Source organism: Cavia porcellus, unplaced genomic scaffold (genome assembly GCF_034190915.1).
Source record: "Cavia porcellus strain 051 isolate PalLab524CR breed Dunkin Hartley unplaced genomic scaffold, mCavPor4.1 scaffold_1, whole genome shotgun sequence".
In the NCBI taxonomy this organism is placed as follows: Eukaryota; Metazoa; Chordata; class Mammalia; order Rodentia; family Caviidae; genus Cavia; species Cavia porcellus.
The window spans coordinates 138,353,743-138,368,113 of NW_026947484.1; the positions used below are offsets into that span (position 1 = coordinate 138,353,743).

The 14,371-nt window shown below is 35.8% G+C and overlaps 1 protein-coding gene across 1 annotated transcript in view; it reads right to left on the minus strand.

The window, feature by feature from the left end:
• The window catches only part of Spag17 (sperm associated antigen 17), a 239,361-nt gene that overhangs the window by 93,711 nt on the left and 131,279 nt on the right, over nucleotides 1–14,371 (minus strand). The window contains exons 19-20 of the mRNA XM_063256315.1: nucleotides 5,299–5,477; nucleotides 3,530–3,621 (exon numbers count right to left, since the gene is read on the minus strand). Coding sequence (XP_063112385.1) covers nucleotides 3,530–3,621; nucleotides 5,299–5,477 — 271 coding nt within the window. The remainder of the gene's footprint in view (nucleotides 1–3,529; nucleotides 3,622–5,298; nucleotides 5,478–14,371) is intronic.

Sequence of the window (14,371 nt, forward strand, 5' to 3'; positions counted from 1 at the left end):
GGTTTATCAGCAATACAGTAGACTAGATATTCTGAGAAATATTCCTGGCACAATTAAAAAAAAAACAATGGATACAGTATTTTAAAAAAAACAATCATTGCAATGCATAACTAAAGCGACAGAAAAGAAAAAGGTATGCAAAAGCACTTAAAGCACTTATCCCACAAGTTGTATGTAGTATATGGGCACTGAAGATAAGATTTTATCAACCCTAACAGCCCAAATTTTTGTCTTAATGGATCATGAAAATTAGAGACAAAACCTGGAAGAATAGATCAGAGGCCTCTGAAGAAACCTGGAACTAAAAAAAAAAAAGACACCTTAACTGGGTGAACTAGAAATAAACCTTTTCTCATAAAAGACGATGAGAATTCTAGCTTGGTTCTGGGATTAAGTTATGGGGTAGCAAGTGGGTGTCTCCCCAAGCACTCCTGGCCTCAGTCCTGTCCTCCTACCAATTCATGACTAAAATGCACATTGCTTTAATTTTATTTTAAAAAGTTATGAGTTGATATGATCTCACAGATTAAAATCAGACAACATGAAGAGCTAAGCCACCATGAGAAAGAACAAGACAAAACAAAGATGGAAGTGTATCTGGGAAGACCACTGATTTTGGGATAATGAAATAACAGAACAGAAAGCAGTACTGTGAAATGTTTTATTATGTGTAAATTAACAAAAAAGAGGTATTAAAAATACAAGAAAGAACTGAGTATCTACAAAGACGAAGCGAATTTGATGGCTTTTTGGAAATGAGGTGGAACTTTTGAAAAGGTAGTGAACTTCTGAGCAGATAAGGCCTATGACAATTCCAAAGCTGATGAAAGACATTAATCCCAGCATTCAGGAAGGTCGGTGAATCAAAGCAGAAAATAATGGTAGTGGCCAGATTGGCCTTAAAGTTGTTTATTGTTATATGTTTAGGAATTTATGAGTCAGCTGATCGAAGAGTAAATTATAGGAATGTACAGTTGAATAAAATGTTTAAAACAAAGGCAATAAATATCCCAAATTCACCAGCTCATAATAGCTTTTTTGTACTTCATTATTAGTTATAGAACCTCTTTGCTATATCTCACTATTATGTATGCTCTCGAGGTTATTTGTATCAGTGTCATCAATATTACAGAAGCACGGCACTATGTCATGATGTGTAACTAAAATAGTAGTTAGCATGGGCTCGAGCATACCTTCCTATCAATCTCTGCAAAAACTACTTCCTCATCAATTATTGGGATCCTGGTTCTGCCCAGGACTTAATTCGCTCACTCCCCAAATAATAGCCACAGTCAAAGTTGTAGCCTATAAATCAATTCTTGGGGAAATCCTCAACTCAGGGGCAGGTACAGAAACATCTCAATGTGGCTGAAAGTAATGTCACCACAAGCAAATTTATTCTCTATTCATCCATATGGGTTGTATCTCATGGATAGAATTATGACAAGGGAAGGGATGTGTGCAGCTAACACAGAGGACATGACTCAGCATGAGCTGTCAAACAATGCTATGACAGCACTCCAGGAGGGTTTGGAATCTTATCCAAACACAAAAGACCCCTGTCCCTTACACTGAGGCCACCGCGAGCCTTTTCACTGCCTGGCTCTCACTCTGCAGAGCACATGTGTTTTCTGCCGTCAGTAAATGTCTGCTTTCCCTGCCTCTTCTGTGTGTGGTGTCTAGCTCTCTTTTTAGGACACCAAGAGCCTAGAAAGAAGTCTCATAGCTCCTCCATTTGGTAAGGCTGTTGTACATTATATCCAGCACAGCATTCTAGGATGCCACAATGGTAATTTGAAATTAGCCACAGTGGGAGTATTTATACTACAGATACCAGCAAATGTAAAAATCAGAATTCACTGATTGTTTGTTGATTATCTATAGCAAAGAAAATGATGGAGAGAATGTTAATAGTACAGATTAAATTTAAAGTGTGCTATGTTGTAGCTGTTACACTGTAATGAGCACAAAACCTGTGGAAGTATTCATCTACTATTCAAAAACTATTACTTGATTCAGCCCAGAAGCTGCTCATGTCACTGCCAAACAAATGGGATATGCCATCCTGTCCTTTCACTTTTGTCTTGTTAATATGATTGAAAATATTAATCAATATTCGCATTAAAGTTATACTTGTCAATTGTAAACTGTGGATTGGTCAAGAATACAAGAGCTTAGCATTAAATCCAAAATATTTCAGACATTGGAAATTTTAAAAAATCATTAAGTTCGCAATGAGTATTAAACATTTTAACATTATTTATAAATTTTGTGCTATACATGTTGTCTTTCGGTAATTTGAATTTACAAATATTATGAAGTACAGAATACTATATTGTTTTATTGTTTGTAAATTGTGTACCACACAATATATATCAGTGACATTTACAATAAAAGTGTATTCATATATCTGTAAATTTCATTTTTTCAAGAAGTACTAAACATTTACTGGCATAGCAGACTTAGAAAAGATAAAAGACTGATAATTTTCTAACAGAAACAAAGTCAACAAAGAGAATGTATGGTATCTCAAAGATGCTAACAGGAAATAAAAAAAAGTCAACCAAGAATTTTATAAATGAAAACAATGTTTAATGAATAGGAGCAAAATAAAGCCATTTTCAGATAAGTAAAATCTGGTATTAATGGAAACTATGATATTATGTATGATACAATAAGAACCACATACATGATTTTCATTCCTAGATCCTGGCACAGAGCCCTTAAATCCCTTGGCATTTCATAAGTGATCTTTTGTGCTAATGAAGCAACTCAGCAAACCTAGATTTAGCGGGGAGTGGGAGCTGGCTATCACAGAGATCAAATCCTGCTAAATCAGAAGTTTGCCACTTACACACAACCCACTCTAACTAGCAGGTGGGGCAGAGGAGCTGAAGACTGAGTTAGTAACTGAAATATCTATGTGATAAACACTTCTTTAAAAGCCTCTAAATCAGTGGGCTTGCATAGCTTCTGGGTTGGAAAAGGTCAGACTCTCTAGGGTGATAGAAGGGTGACACAAAACTCCACAGAGATACAAGTCCAAAATCAACCAAATCTAAATCGCAAACAAAAAAAAGACCCCTCCAAGCTCCTCTATGTATTAGTGCTGTGCACTCATATGAGCACAGAGCACTCCAGAACTTTAATACTTCTTATCTAAGGAATTTAGGCTCCAGCTCAGCAAAATTTTAAATTATAATGAAAACATATATTATTTTTGTAATTAAAAATAATCAAAATAAACCAATGTTAAAAATATGTAAAGAATACACCAACTATGAACAACGTACTGCCCTGATTTGTGATTATATAAATATAAAGTCACAGATTCTCTGAAAAACATCATTTGGTGAAAGACACAGTTGGTAAATGGACAATCCTTTCTTTTTAATTACTCCTGAAGGTTTAGCACAGAAGATCACTTCCCATTTTTTTTTTTTTTTTTGCTTTACTTCACACTATTTTCTGTCACAAAGTAATTTTAGATTTGTGTTGAATCAGCATGCTTTGTTTTTCTTTGGATTACCTTCAGAGAGCCTTCTAAAATAAAAGAGATCTTTTCTTTCTCTTTCTCTTTTTCTTGATCGGTTACTTCTGTTTTGCTCACTACTTTGTTACCTATAATCAGAGAACATTAAACTTTTTAGCACTCCCCGGAAAGTATAGAAGAACTCTGAGTTAGTGAGGAATCTTGAAGGCTGTCAAATTCATTTGCCTCTGAATTTTTTTTTTTTTGTTGTTTTGTTTTGTTTTGGTATTGGGGATTGAATTCATGACCTCACACTTGCCAGGCAGGCACTTATGCTGCTGAGCTAAATCCCCAGCCCCTCATCTCTGAATTCTTTCACGCCATCTCCAGAATGGACCTCTGAAGTGCAACCATTTTGGGAAGAGGTTATCACAGTCTCTGGAGCAGTGCATTCTGTTCATAGTGTTATGCAATGTTGCAGCTTTTATTGAACTCCATCTCTTCCCCTAAAACTTGCACCTGATTTTAATTTAATACCTTGAGACCACACAGTATACATCTTACTTTTCCATTGTATTAAAGCCCTTATCTTTTTATCTAGCCATTCTGTTTGGAAGGTTTGCATTTTTTCTGACTTGAGCAAACTCCAACTGAATCCAACACCCACCAGGTGCATTCAATACCAAACTGACCATTTCTGGATTTTTAGAGATTTCTATATATTTAGCTTTGATTTGTTCAGTGGCATTATAAAGAAAAGGAAACCAACTTATCAATTGACTTGCATGTGGGGCAAAAATGGGTTGCCACAGATTTAAGCGTGAGACAACAGCCTTTGCTTTATTTCTTAAACAGTCTCACCCATTTCTCAGTACTTAGTGCTGTGAGCCTCTAGAAAGGTGAGCTATGGTTTATACAACCATTTGGTGGTTTGACAAATGATTTCTCTTCAATTTAGTTTGTTTTACTTTAAAATTAGGCATGTACAACGTCCTCTGGTAATTATCAGAGGCTGCAAAAATTATGGATATTATATAGTTTTTTAAAATGGAAACTCACTTTCAACTTTGGCTCTCATAAACAATGAATATTAACAGAGTCCATTTCTTTTGAACACAGTTGATGAGCTATATTTTTCAGACAAACTGCTTACTGTTCCACTTATTTAATTAACCAAGTATCCTTCTAAAAATCTATTCTCTTTGTCACCTTCTCTTTTTCTACTTATTGGCCTAAAGCCATGAACATTAACAACAATGTTAACAACAACAAAAGATATGTATTGATCTGAAGTCCTTTCTAGTCTCTGCCATAGGCTTCCACGTATCCCCTTTATCTCTGTATTTATGCTATGAGGATTGCCTCAGGATCCCTATGTTTGTTGTTCTAAGCAGAGTCTTGATGGAAACTCATCGACAGAATCCATAATTAGTATAATGGAGACCCCAAAACTATGAGTCAACTTCACACATTGTGAATAAATCTTAGATACTTAATTCACCAGTCCTACCAAGAGACATTTATAATTTCCTTAATACATAACATTTGATCTGCAGATTAAAGTTTCCAGATTTGAGAGGTAGTAAGCTCAATATAAGACACAAATTCCACTATCCTACATAGATACAATTTCATCATGTTTGGAATGCAGCCATCTATTAGAGACAGAGAAGTGTCACAGGAATTTTGTGGGCTTTTTAATCTTGAAATATGCAGTCTTGATTAGGTTAAGAAATAGCATAATTATTCTAGGTATTCTAGGTATTAACTAAACTAGGTATTAACTAAACTAAGTATTCTAGGTATTAACTAAACTGGTTACTTACTTTTAGATTTTTTGAGAGAAATATCTTTGCGGGACAAATAATTTTTCCCACTAGCCATTTTCAATTTTGTCTCACCCTTAGCACTAATGAGTTCCTCAGCCATTTTAGCTTCCTGATACAGAGCTTCCTCTTTTGTGATCCAATCTTGAATGGATTTAGCAACAAGTTCCAAATAATTCCTAAACAGGAAAAGAACAGATGATAAGTGAGTTAATATTAAAAACAATATGAACCGGGGATACAGTACAGTGGCACAAGTGCCTGTCTGGCACGCACAAGATTCTGAGTTCGACTCCCAGTACCTAAAATAAAATAAATGAAAAAGTGTTCAACATCTTCAGTTATTAGGAAAACTAAAATTAACCCTGAGATTCTATCTTGCTACAAAAAGAATATCATCAAGAAATCAGATAACAATAAACAATAGTGAAACTGATAGGAAAAAGGAAGACTTCTTTGTTGGTGGGAATGTAAAATAATACAACTTCTGTGGAAATCATAATGGACTATCTTCAAAAATCTAAAACTAGAAATTTCATTCAATGCAGCTATTTCTCTTTTAGCTATCTTTCCAAAAGAGTTAAAAGACATCATAGTACAGAGACACATCCATACCCATGTTCACAGAAGCACCACTCATAATAGCTAAATCTTGGAATGGCTTCCATATTCATCAACAGATGAATGGATAAAGAAAAGTGGCATTTATACATAATGGAGGGCTATTGTACCATAATGAATGATAAATTTACATCATATGTAGGAAAATTGAGACCAAAATGCACTTTGAGACCAAAAATCACTTTGAAGCCATAAGGTGTTGTAATATAAATCAGACACATAAGCTCAAATATCACATGGTTTCTCTAATGTGAGAAACCCAAATCATGAATAAATAGTTGAAAGCAAAATAAAAAGATAATGTTATGGTTTGGGTCTGGGTGTTCCCCCAAAATCTCATGCAGTCATGGGGGCAGGCTTCTAAAATTTGTGATTCATTCATGGTCCAATGCTGGAATTGTGGGTGTGTTTGCTACACCCATAGGTGGTTAACCTACATACAATATAAGGCAGAGAAAGCATCTTTTCTCTATGCTTTTCTGCTTTTACTGTCTTCCACTGTCGCTAACTTTGCCCCTCTGCCATGCTACTCTGCCTTGAGCCAGCTGATTATGGACTAAAACTTCCACAAACTGTGAGCTAAATGAACCTTTACTCTCTTAACTTTGGCTGTTATGTATTTTGTCTTAGCAATGAGAGAAAAGAAACACAGATTGATAATAGGCAATAAGGGGATAAATCTTTTGCAGAAAGGAAAGGATACAAGACACAGAGAGAGAGTGGAAGGAGGGGAGGATAAGTGATGAAAAAAGCATTAAGATGTATGATGCACAATACACCAACTCTCCATTAGGAATGCAATCATTATGTACTTCAAACATGTATTAATAAAACTACAAATTAAAAAGTCTAAAGTATTGAAAAATAAAATATATAGATTATATACGAGTTTATTTAATTATTTTCTTTAATTCTTGATTCTTGTAAAAGAATTAAACTGAAATTGCAGAGTATGAATTATGGGTAATAAACATCTTCATTTAGAAGGTGGTAGATTCTCAAACTCAGTATGTCCTAAAATAAACTTATGACCTTCTAGCTCAAATTGGTACATGAAGTTCTTTGGCATTTTTGCTGATAGCAAGTGTATACTTCTTGTGAGCCCATTAAGTAACTTGATGTTACCCTTGACTGCTGTTGTCTTATAAGCATCTTCCCATCTGTAAGGAAGTTTAAAGGGTTTAAAAATCATTTTAAAATAATTTTTTAAAAATTTTATTTAAAAGGAAAAAGAGAAAAAACAAAACAAAACAAAGCGGTGTAAGGGTACAAGTAATACAGAACTACAAAAAAAAAAAAAAAACAGTAAGAAATCACCAGTTAATAGATTACATATTATCATCTTAGAGATAGTTACTCAAATCACAGTATCAAAGCATACAAAGTGGACATTCAAACAGTGAGACTGCAAACAGTTGTGTTCAATGATCCAACCAAAAACATTAATATGGTCAGCTTTTTAACACCCCTAAACACTCTTGCTGTTGTATCCTTTAGAGCTCTTTTTTCCCTCTCTTTTTTACAATAAAATTTACACATTTTGGGTTTTATTACTCCTTAGTTCTTATTACTTTTTGGGAGGGGGAGAATAAAGTCAAATATGGCAAAACAAAGCTGTCAGTCAAAACCAAGGATAGACATAGCACATGATATAAAACAGAGTACAAGGTTATCAACAATGATTATCAACAATGTCTCTTGTTTCCTTAAAAAGAATTGTCTATCTCATTAGATATTATAAAGTTGAACAAAACAGTAGAGAACAAGACCAATAAAACTTAAGCATTGTAAACATTACAGGACTTCCAAAGGAGACAACAGTCAAACCAGAATGGGCATCTTAGTGAATCTTATTGCCTTCAAAGTAGTTGCCTATACCCTCAAACTTGATACTATCATACAGAATGGAACAGAGTCTAATCAGTCAAAACAAGATCATGGGAGTATTACAGGACTTCAAAACAAGTTAATAGGAAATCAAAAAAAGTTACTATTATATAACCTGCTAATTTTTAAAAATTTTTCCCCTTAATTAAAAAAAACATAAAAAATAACTAAATAATTTTTTAATGAATAAGGGAGAGATTGAGATAAAACAGGACATAACAATATAACAATACAGGTCAAAGCATGACTGTTTCAGCAACCTAGTGCTTCACCACCAAATAACCCGACTTAACAGTAGTTACCATAGTGTCTGTCTTTTTCCTTGAAATATTTGAATAAAACTTCATATACTATAGCTTCAAATATTTCCATATCAAGAAGTCCAGAATAAAGCCTTTCCAATTAATAAGTGAAAACTTTATAAGGCTTCAAGGCCACATAATGGGGAATCATGATTACCACATTTTTTTTATATATTTGAATCATTACTTACATTAGGGAAACTATTTGGTATTCACACATGCGAGATTGATTTATTTCACTTATGAGTATGGTCTCAAGCTGCGCCCATTTATTGATAAATATCTCAATGTGATCCTTCTTTATAGCTGAATAATTCTCTCAATTGTATAGAAATACTGCAACTTTTTTTATCCATTCCTCAGTTGATGGACACTTGGGTTGTTTCCAAGATCTGGCGATTACAAATTGTGCTGCTATAAACATAGGTGCACATATATCACTGTGGTATGATGCTTTCAGTTCTTCTGGGAATATGCCTAGAAGTGGAATAGCTGGAATAAGTGAGACTTCCATCCCAGCTTTTTGAGAAATCTCCAGACTGATCTTCACAAAGGCTGCACCAGTCTACACTCCCACCAACAGTGTAGGAGAGTTCCTTTTTCCCCACAGCCTCTCCAGCATTTATTGTTGTTGGTTTTCTTGATCCTGGCCATTCTTTCAGGAGTGAGATGGTATCTCAGTATGGTTTTAATTTGCGTTTCTCTAATGACCAATGATGATCAACATTTTTTCATGTATTTATTTGCCATTTGCATTTCTTCATCTGAGAAGTGTGTATTCATCTCAGATGCCCATTTTTGGATTGGATCTTTGAATTTTGGGGGTCTGAGTTTTTTTTAATTCTTTATATGTTTTAGGCAATAGTCCCTTGTCTGAGAGAGAGTTCACTAAAATCTTTTCCCAGTTTGTGGGTTTTTTTTTCACTATGCTGGAGATTTCTTTTGACATGCAGAAACTTTTTAATAAGAAGTGGTCCCAGTTATTGATTCTGGGAAGTATTTCCCGTGCGGTTTGAGTCCTGTTCATGAATTCTCTGCCTACTCCTATGTCTTCAAGGTTTCTACCCAATTTGTCTTCCAATAGATTTAGTGTTTCTGTTTTAATAATTCAGATCTTTGACCCATTTAGATTTTAATTTAGTACATGGTGATAGACATGGGTCTAGCTTTAGTTTTCGGCAAATGGAGAGCCAGTTTTTCCAGCACCATTTGTTAAAGAGACTGTCGTTCTTCCAGTGAACCTGCTTGGCTCCTTTATCAAAGATAAGGTGGTTGAGTGTATTTGTAGTTGTGTTTGTATCTTCTAATCTATTCCATTGATCTTCGGCTCTGTTTTGATTCCAATACCATGTTGATTTTACTACTGTTGCTTTGTAGTATAACTTCAAGTCAGGGATTGTGATGTGTCCTGCTTTGTCTTTGCTGTTTAGAATTGCCTTTGCTATTCTAGGTCTCTTCTGGTTCCAGATGAAATTTAGGAGTGATTTCTCTAGTTCCATAAGGTATGTTGAAGGTATTTTTATTGGGATTGCATTGAATCTGTATAACAGTTTTGGGAGAATGGCCATTTTCACAATGTTTGTTCTTCCTATCCATGAGCAAGGGATGTCTTTCCATTTTCTGAGATCATCTTCAATTTCTTTTTTCAGTGTATTATAATTTTCACTGTATAAGTCTTTCACTTCTTTCATAAGAGTAATTCCTAAATATTTCATTTTTTTGCTTGCTAATGTGAAGAGTGTAGTTTCTCTTATTTCCCTCTCTGATTTTGTTGTTCGTGTGTAGGAATGCTATTGATTTCTGAGTATTGATTTTGTATCCAGTAACATTACTGAATTTATTTATTGTATCTAAGAGTCTTTCAATGGAGTTTAGGGGGTCTTCTATGTAGAGTATCATGTCATCTGCAAACAATGATAATTTAACTTCTTCTTTTCCTATCTTTACCCCTTTTATTTATCTCTCTTGCCTAATTGCTCTGGCTAGTACTTCCAGTACTATATTAAATAGGAGTGGTAATAAAGGACATCCTTGTCTTGTGCCTGATTTTAAAGTAAAGGCTTTCAATTTTTGGCCATTTAGTATGATGCTGGCTGTTGGTTTGTCATAAATGGGCTTTATTATATTGAAGTAAAGACCATCTATTCCAATTTTCTGTAAAGTTCTTATCATGAATAAATGTTGGACCTTATCGAAGGCTTTTTCTGCATCTATAGAAATGATCATGTGATTCTTACTTTTGCTTTATTGATATGGTGGATTACATTTATTGATTTACGTGTGTTGAACCATCCTTGCATTCCTGGGATGAATCCCACTTGGTCATGGTGTATAATCTTCTTGATGATTTGCTGCATCCTATTTGCCAATATTTTATTGAGGATTTTGGCATCTGTGTTCATTAGGGAGATCGGTCTATAGTTCTCTTTTTTAGTTGGGTCTTTCTCAGGTTTTGGTACTAGAGTAATATTTGCTTCCAGAAATGACTTAGGAAGGATTGCTTCCCTTTCAATTTCAATGAATAGTTTGAGGAGTGTCGGCATTAGGTCTTCTTTGTATTTCTTGTAGAATTCTGCAGTGAATCCATCTGGGCCTGGGCTCTTCTTTGTAGGTAAGGACTTAATTACATTTTCAATTTCATTAACAGAGATTGGGTTATTCAACAGTTTTACATCCTCTTGATCTAGCTTTGGTACTTCATATGTTTCTAAGAATCTGTCTATTTCTTCTGTGTTATCAAACTTTTGAGAGTAGAGGTTTTTGAAATAGGTGTTGATGATCTTCTGTATTTCTATTGGGTCTGTAGTGATTTCACCTTTTTCATTTCTTATTGCATGAATTTGAGCTTTTTCTTCCCTTTTTTAAAATAAGGTTGGCTACGGGCTTATCGATTTTATTTATTCTTTCAAACAACCAACTCTTTGATTCGTTGATTCTTTGGATTGTTTTCTTAGTCTCTATTGCATTGATTTCTGCTCTGATTTTTATAATTTCCTTTCTTCTTTTGGCTTTGGGCTTGACTTGCTCTTCTTTTTCAAGCTGTTTGAGGTGTAGCATCAAGTTATTTATTTGTATTCGTTCTGTTTTCCTGATGTGGGAATTCAGTGCAATAAATTTTCCTCTGAGGATGGCTTTCATTACATCCCACAAATTCTGGTAAGTTGTATCTGCATTTTCATTTTCTTTTAGGTATTGTTTAATTTCTTCTGTGACCCACTGATTACTCAAGAGTGTGTTATTCAGTTTCCATGTGTTTGTGGGATTTTTGCAGTATCTTTTATCATTAATTTCTAATTTCAGAGTGCTACGATCCGATAACATGCAAGGGACGATTTCAACTCTTTTGCATTTGTTTAAATATGTTCTGTGAGCTAATATATGGTCTATTTTAGAGAATGATCCATGTACTGCTGAGAAGAATGTGTATTCTGATGTTGTTGGGTGGAACATTCTGTATATGTCTATCAAATCCATTTGTTCGCAGGTATGATTCAGTTCTGTTATTTCTTTGCTCATTTTCTGTCTGGTTGATCTGTCCCTTGGTGTCAATGGCATATTAAGGTCTCCTGTTACAACTGTGTTACTGATAATTTGAGTTTTCATTTGTGTTAATAGTTGTTTTATATAACTGGGTGCTCTGGAGTTTGATGCATATATATTTAAGATAGTTATCTCTTCCTCTTGGAGTTTTCCCCTTACGAGTATGTAGTGGCTTTCTTTGTCCTTTATGGTCATTGGTGGTTTAAAGTTCATGTCGTCTGCACACAGAATGGCTACTCCTGCCTTTTTTTGGATTCCTGCTGCATGAAGTATTGTTTTCCATCCTTTGACTTTCAGTCTGTGAGTATCCTTCTGGGTTAGATGAGTCTCCTGTAAACAGCATATGGTTGGATTTTGTTTCTTGATCCATTCTGTTAGTCTGTTTCTTTTGATTGGTGCATTGAGACCATTTACATTAATGGTTATTACTGTTAAATGCTGGTTTATTGTTGACCTGTTATCTCTCTGCTGTTGCATCTTTATCTTTCTGTTCTGTTTAATTATCTGCTTTGCTTAGTGGTTTTTTCCTTTGTGTATCTAAACTGTCTTTCAATATTTTTTGCAGGGTTGGTTTGGTGTTCATGAAGTTCTTCAGCTGTCCTTTGTCATGGAAGTATCGTATTTCACCATCAATTTTGAATGATAGTTTTGCAGGATACATCAGTCTAGGTGGAAATCATTTTGCTTTAGGATCTGGAATACTTCACTCCATGCTCTTCTTGACTTTATTGTTTGTGCTGAGAAGTCTGCTGTGATTCGGATAGGTTTTCCTTTATAAGTGATCTGTCTTTTCTCTCTGACAACTTTTAATAATCTATTCTTGTTTTGGATTTCTGGGATGGTGATTATTATATGTCTGGGTGTAGTTTTATTTTGGTTATGACTATTTGGAATTCTATATGCTTCACTGATCCTGATGTAGGTTTCTGATCTCATGCTTGGGAAATTTTCAGCTATTACTTCTCTAAATATCCTCTTGACATCCTTTATGTTGTCTCCTTCTTTTTCATTAATCCCTATCATTCTTACGTTATTTTTCTTTGCATCATCTTGCAGTTGTTTCCTGATTGCTTGTTATTTTTAAAAGATCTTTCCTTTCCTGTTCTCTAGCTGCAGTCCTGTCTTCAAGGTCTGAAATTCTATCTTCATTTTCATTAAGGTGGTTTTTACAACTTTCAGTGGAGTTTTTTATTTACTGTATATCTCTGTGCATCTACATTATGTATTGTTTGTTTCTTATATTGTTCATCTCGGGATTCTATCTTTTTGTTTAGTTCCTCCAATTTTTTATCTGTGTTTTCTTTAGATATATTCAGAATCTCTTTCATTTCTTTTATCATTTCTTTTTTTACCTGGGAGATTATTTCGAGTTTGAATTTCTTTGAAGCTTCCTGGAGTTGCTTGTTAATTTCAGTAGCTATTGTGTCCAATATTTGAGGTGAATGGCATATATTTTCTTCTATAAACATTGCTCCTAGGGTTTCTTGAGATGGGCTGGAGGTTTGAGGTTGTAATCTGGTCTTTAGTTTTGTCATTTTCCTATATTTCTGTGTTTCAAGTGTTATTTTAAAGCTTCCTCAGGGTCTGTTGGTAATCCCCTTCTATGTTTGCAGCTCCTGAGACTCTGGCACCCCGTTACCCCAAGCCTCTGGGCCTGCAGAATCAATGGCCCTCCTCTGCCTGTTCAGAACTCTGCAGTTCGAGATAAGCTTGGCCTCAGGGACACTGTGCACCCACCTGCCCGTTTGAAGCTCCACAGCTCTCCAAGCACAGCTGGGATGCGGAGGCGGATGTAGACGCCTCAAACCCACCTCTCCACTTCACTGCACCCGGAAGCCTGGAGGGACCCGAACAGTCTGGGCTTTGGGCAGAGTGTGCTGAGCAGTCAACACAGGCTGCAGGGTCTCTGGAACCTGCAATGCTCCACTGCCCACTGAGACATCCACAGTCCTCCAGACACACGAGGAGGCTGATGCAGGTGCCCCAAATCTGCCCAGCCCCTCCTCTGCACACTGATGACGAGGTGCGAGAGTCCCAAACAGGCTGGGCTCCGGGGATAGTGTGGGCCCACCCACCCATTGGAAACTCCACAGTTCTCCAAGTGCAGCCGGGATGGGGAGGCGGATGTAGAGGCCTCAAACCCACTTCTCCACTTCACTGCACCCGGAAGCCTGGAGGGTACCGAACAGTCTGGGCTTTGGGCAGAGTGAGCTGAGCACTTACCGCAGGCCGCGGTGCCTCTGGAACCTGCGATTCTCCCTGCTTGCTAAGATATCCACAGTCCTCCAGACACACGGGGAGGCTGATGCAGGTGCCCCAGATCTGCCCAGCACACCGATGGCGAGGTGCGGGAGTCCCAAACCCAAAATAATCTTTTAAAATATACTTTTATGTTATATTCAAAATCTGGTCAAGTCCCTCTTTTACTGTCATTGTCCTGGTCTAGTCCATTTTCATTTCTTTTTAGCACTGCTATATTAGCCTCCAAATAGTGTCTCTGCTCTGATGTTGGCCCCCTGAAATTTATTCTCAAATTAGTAAACACATAGACCTCCTTTTTTCTTTTAAAGAGGGAAAAGAAACAAAATAGAACAAAATACAAGAACAAACAAAAGAGACAAATAAACAACAATAACAAAAATCTAAAACAATAACAATATAGGCTTTCAAAACAAAGTGGTAGAAACATAACTAAGGTTGTTATTTTGCATAGTTATCTTCAA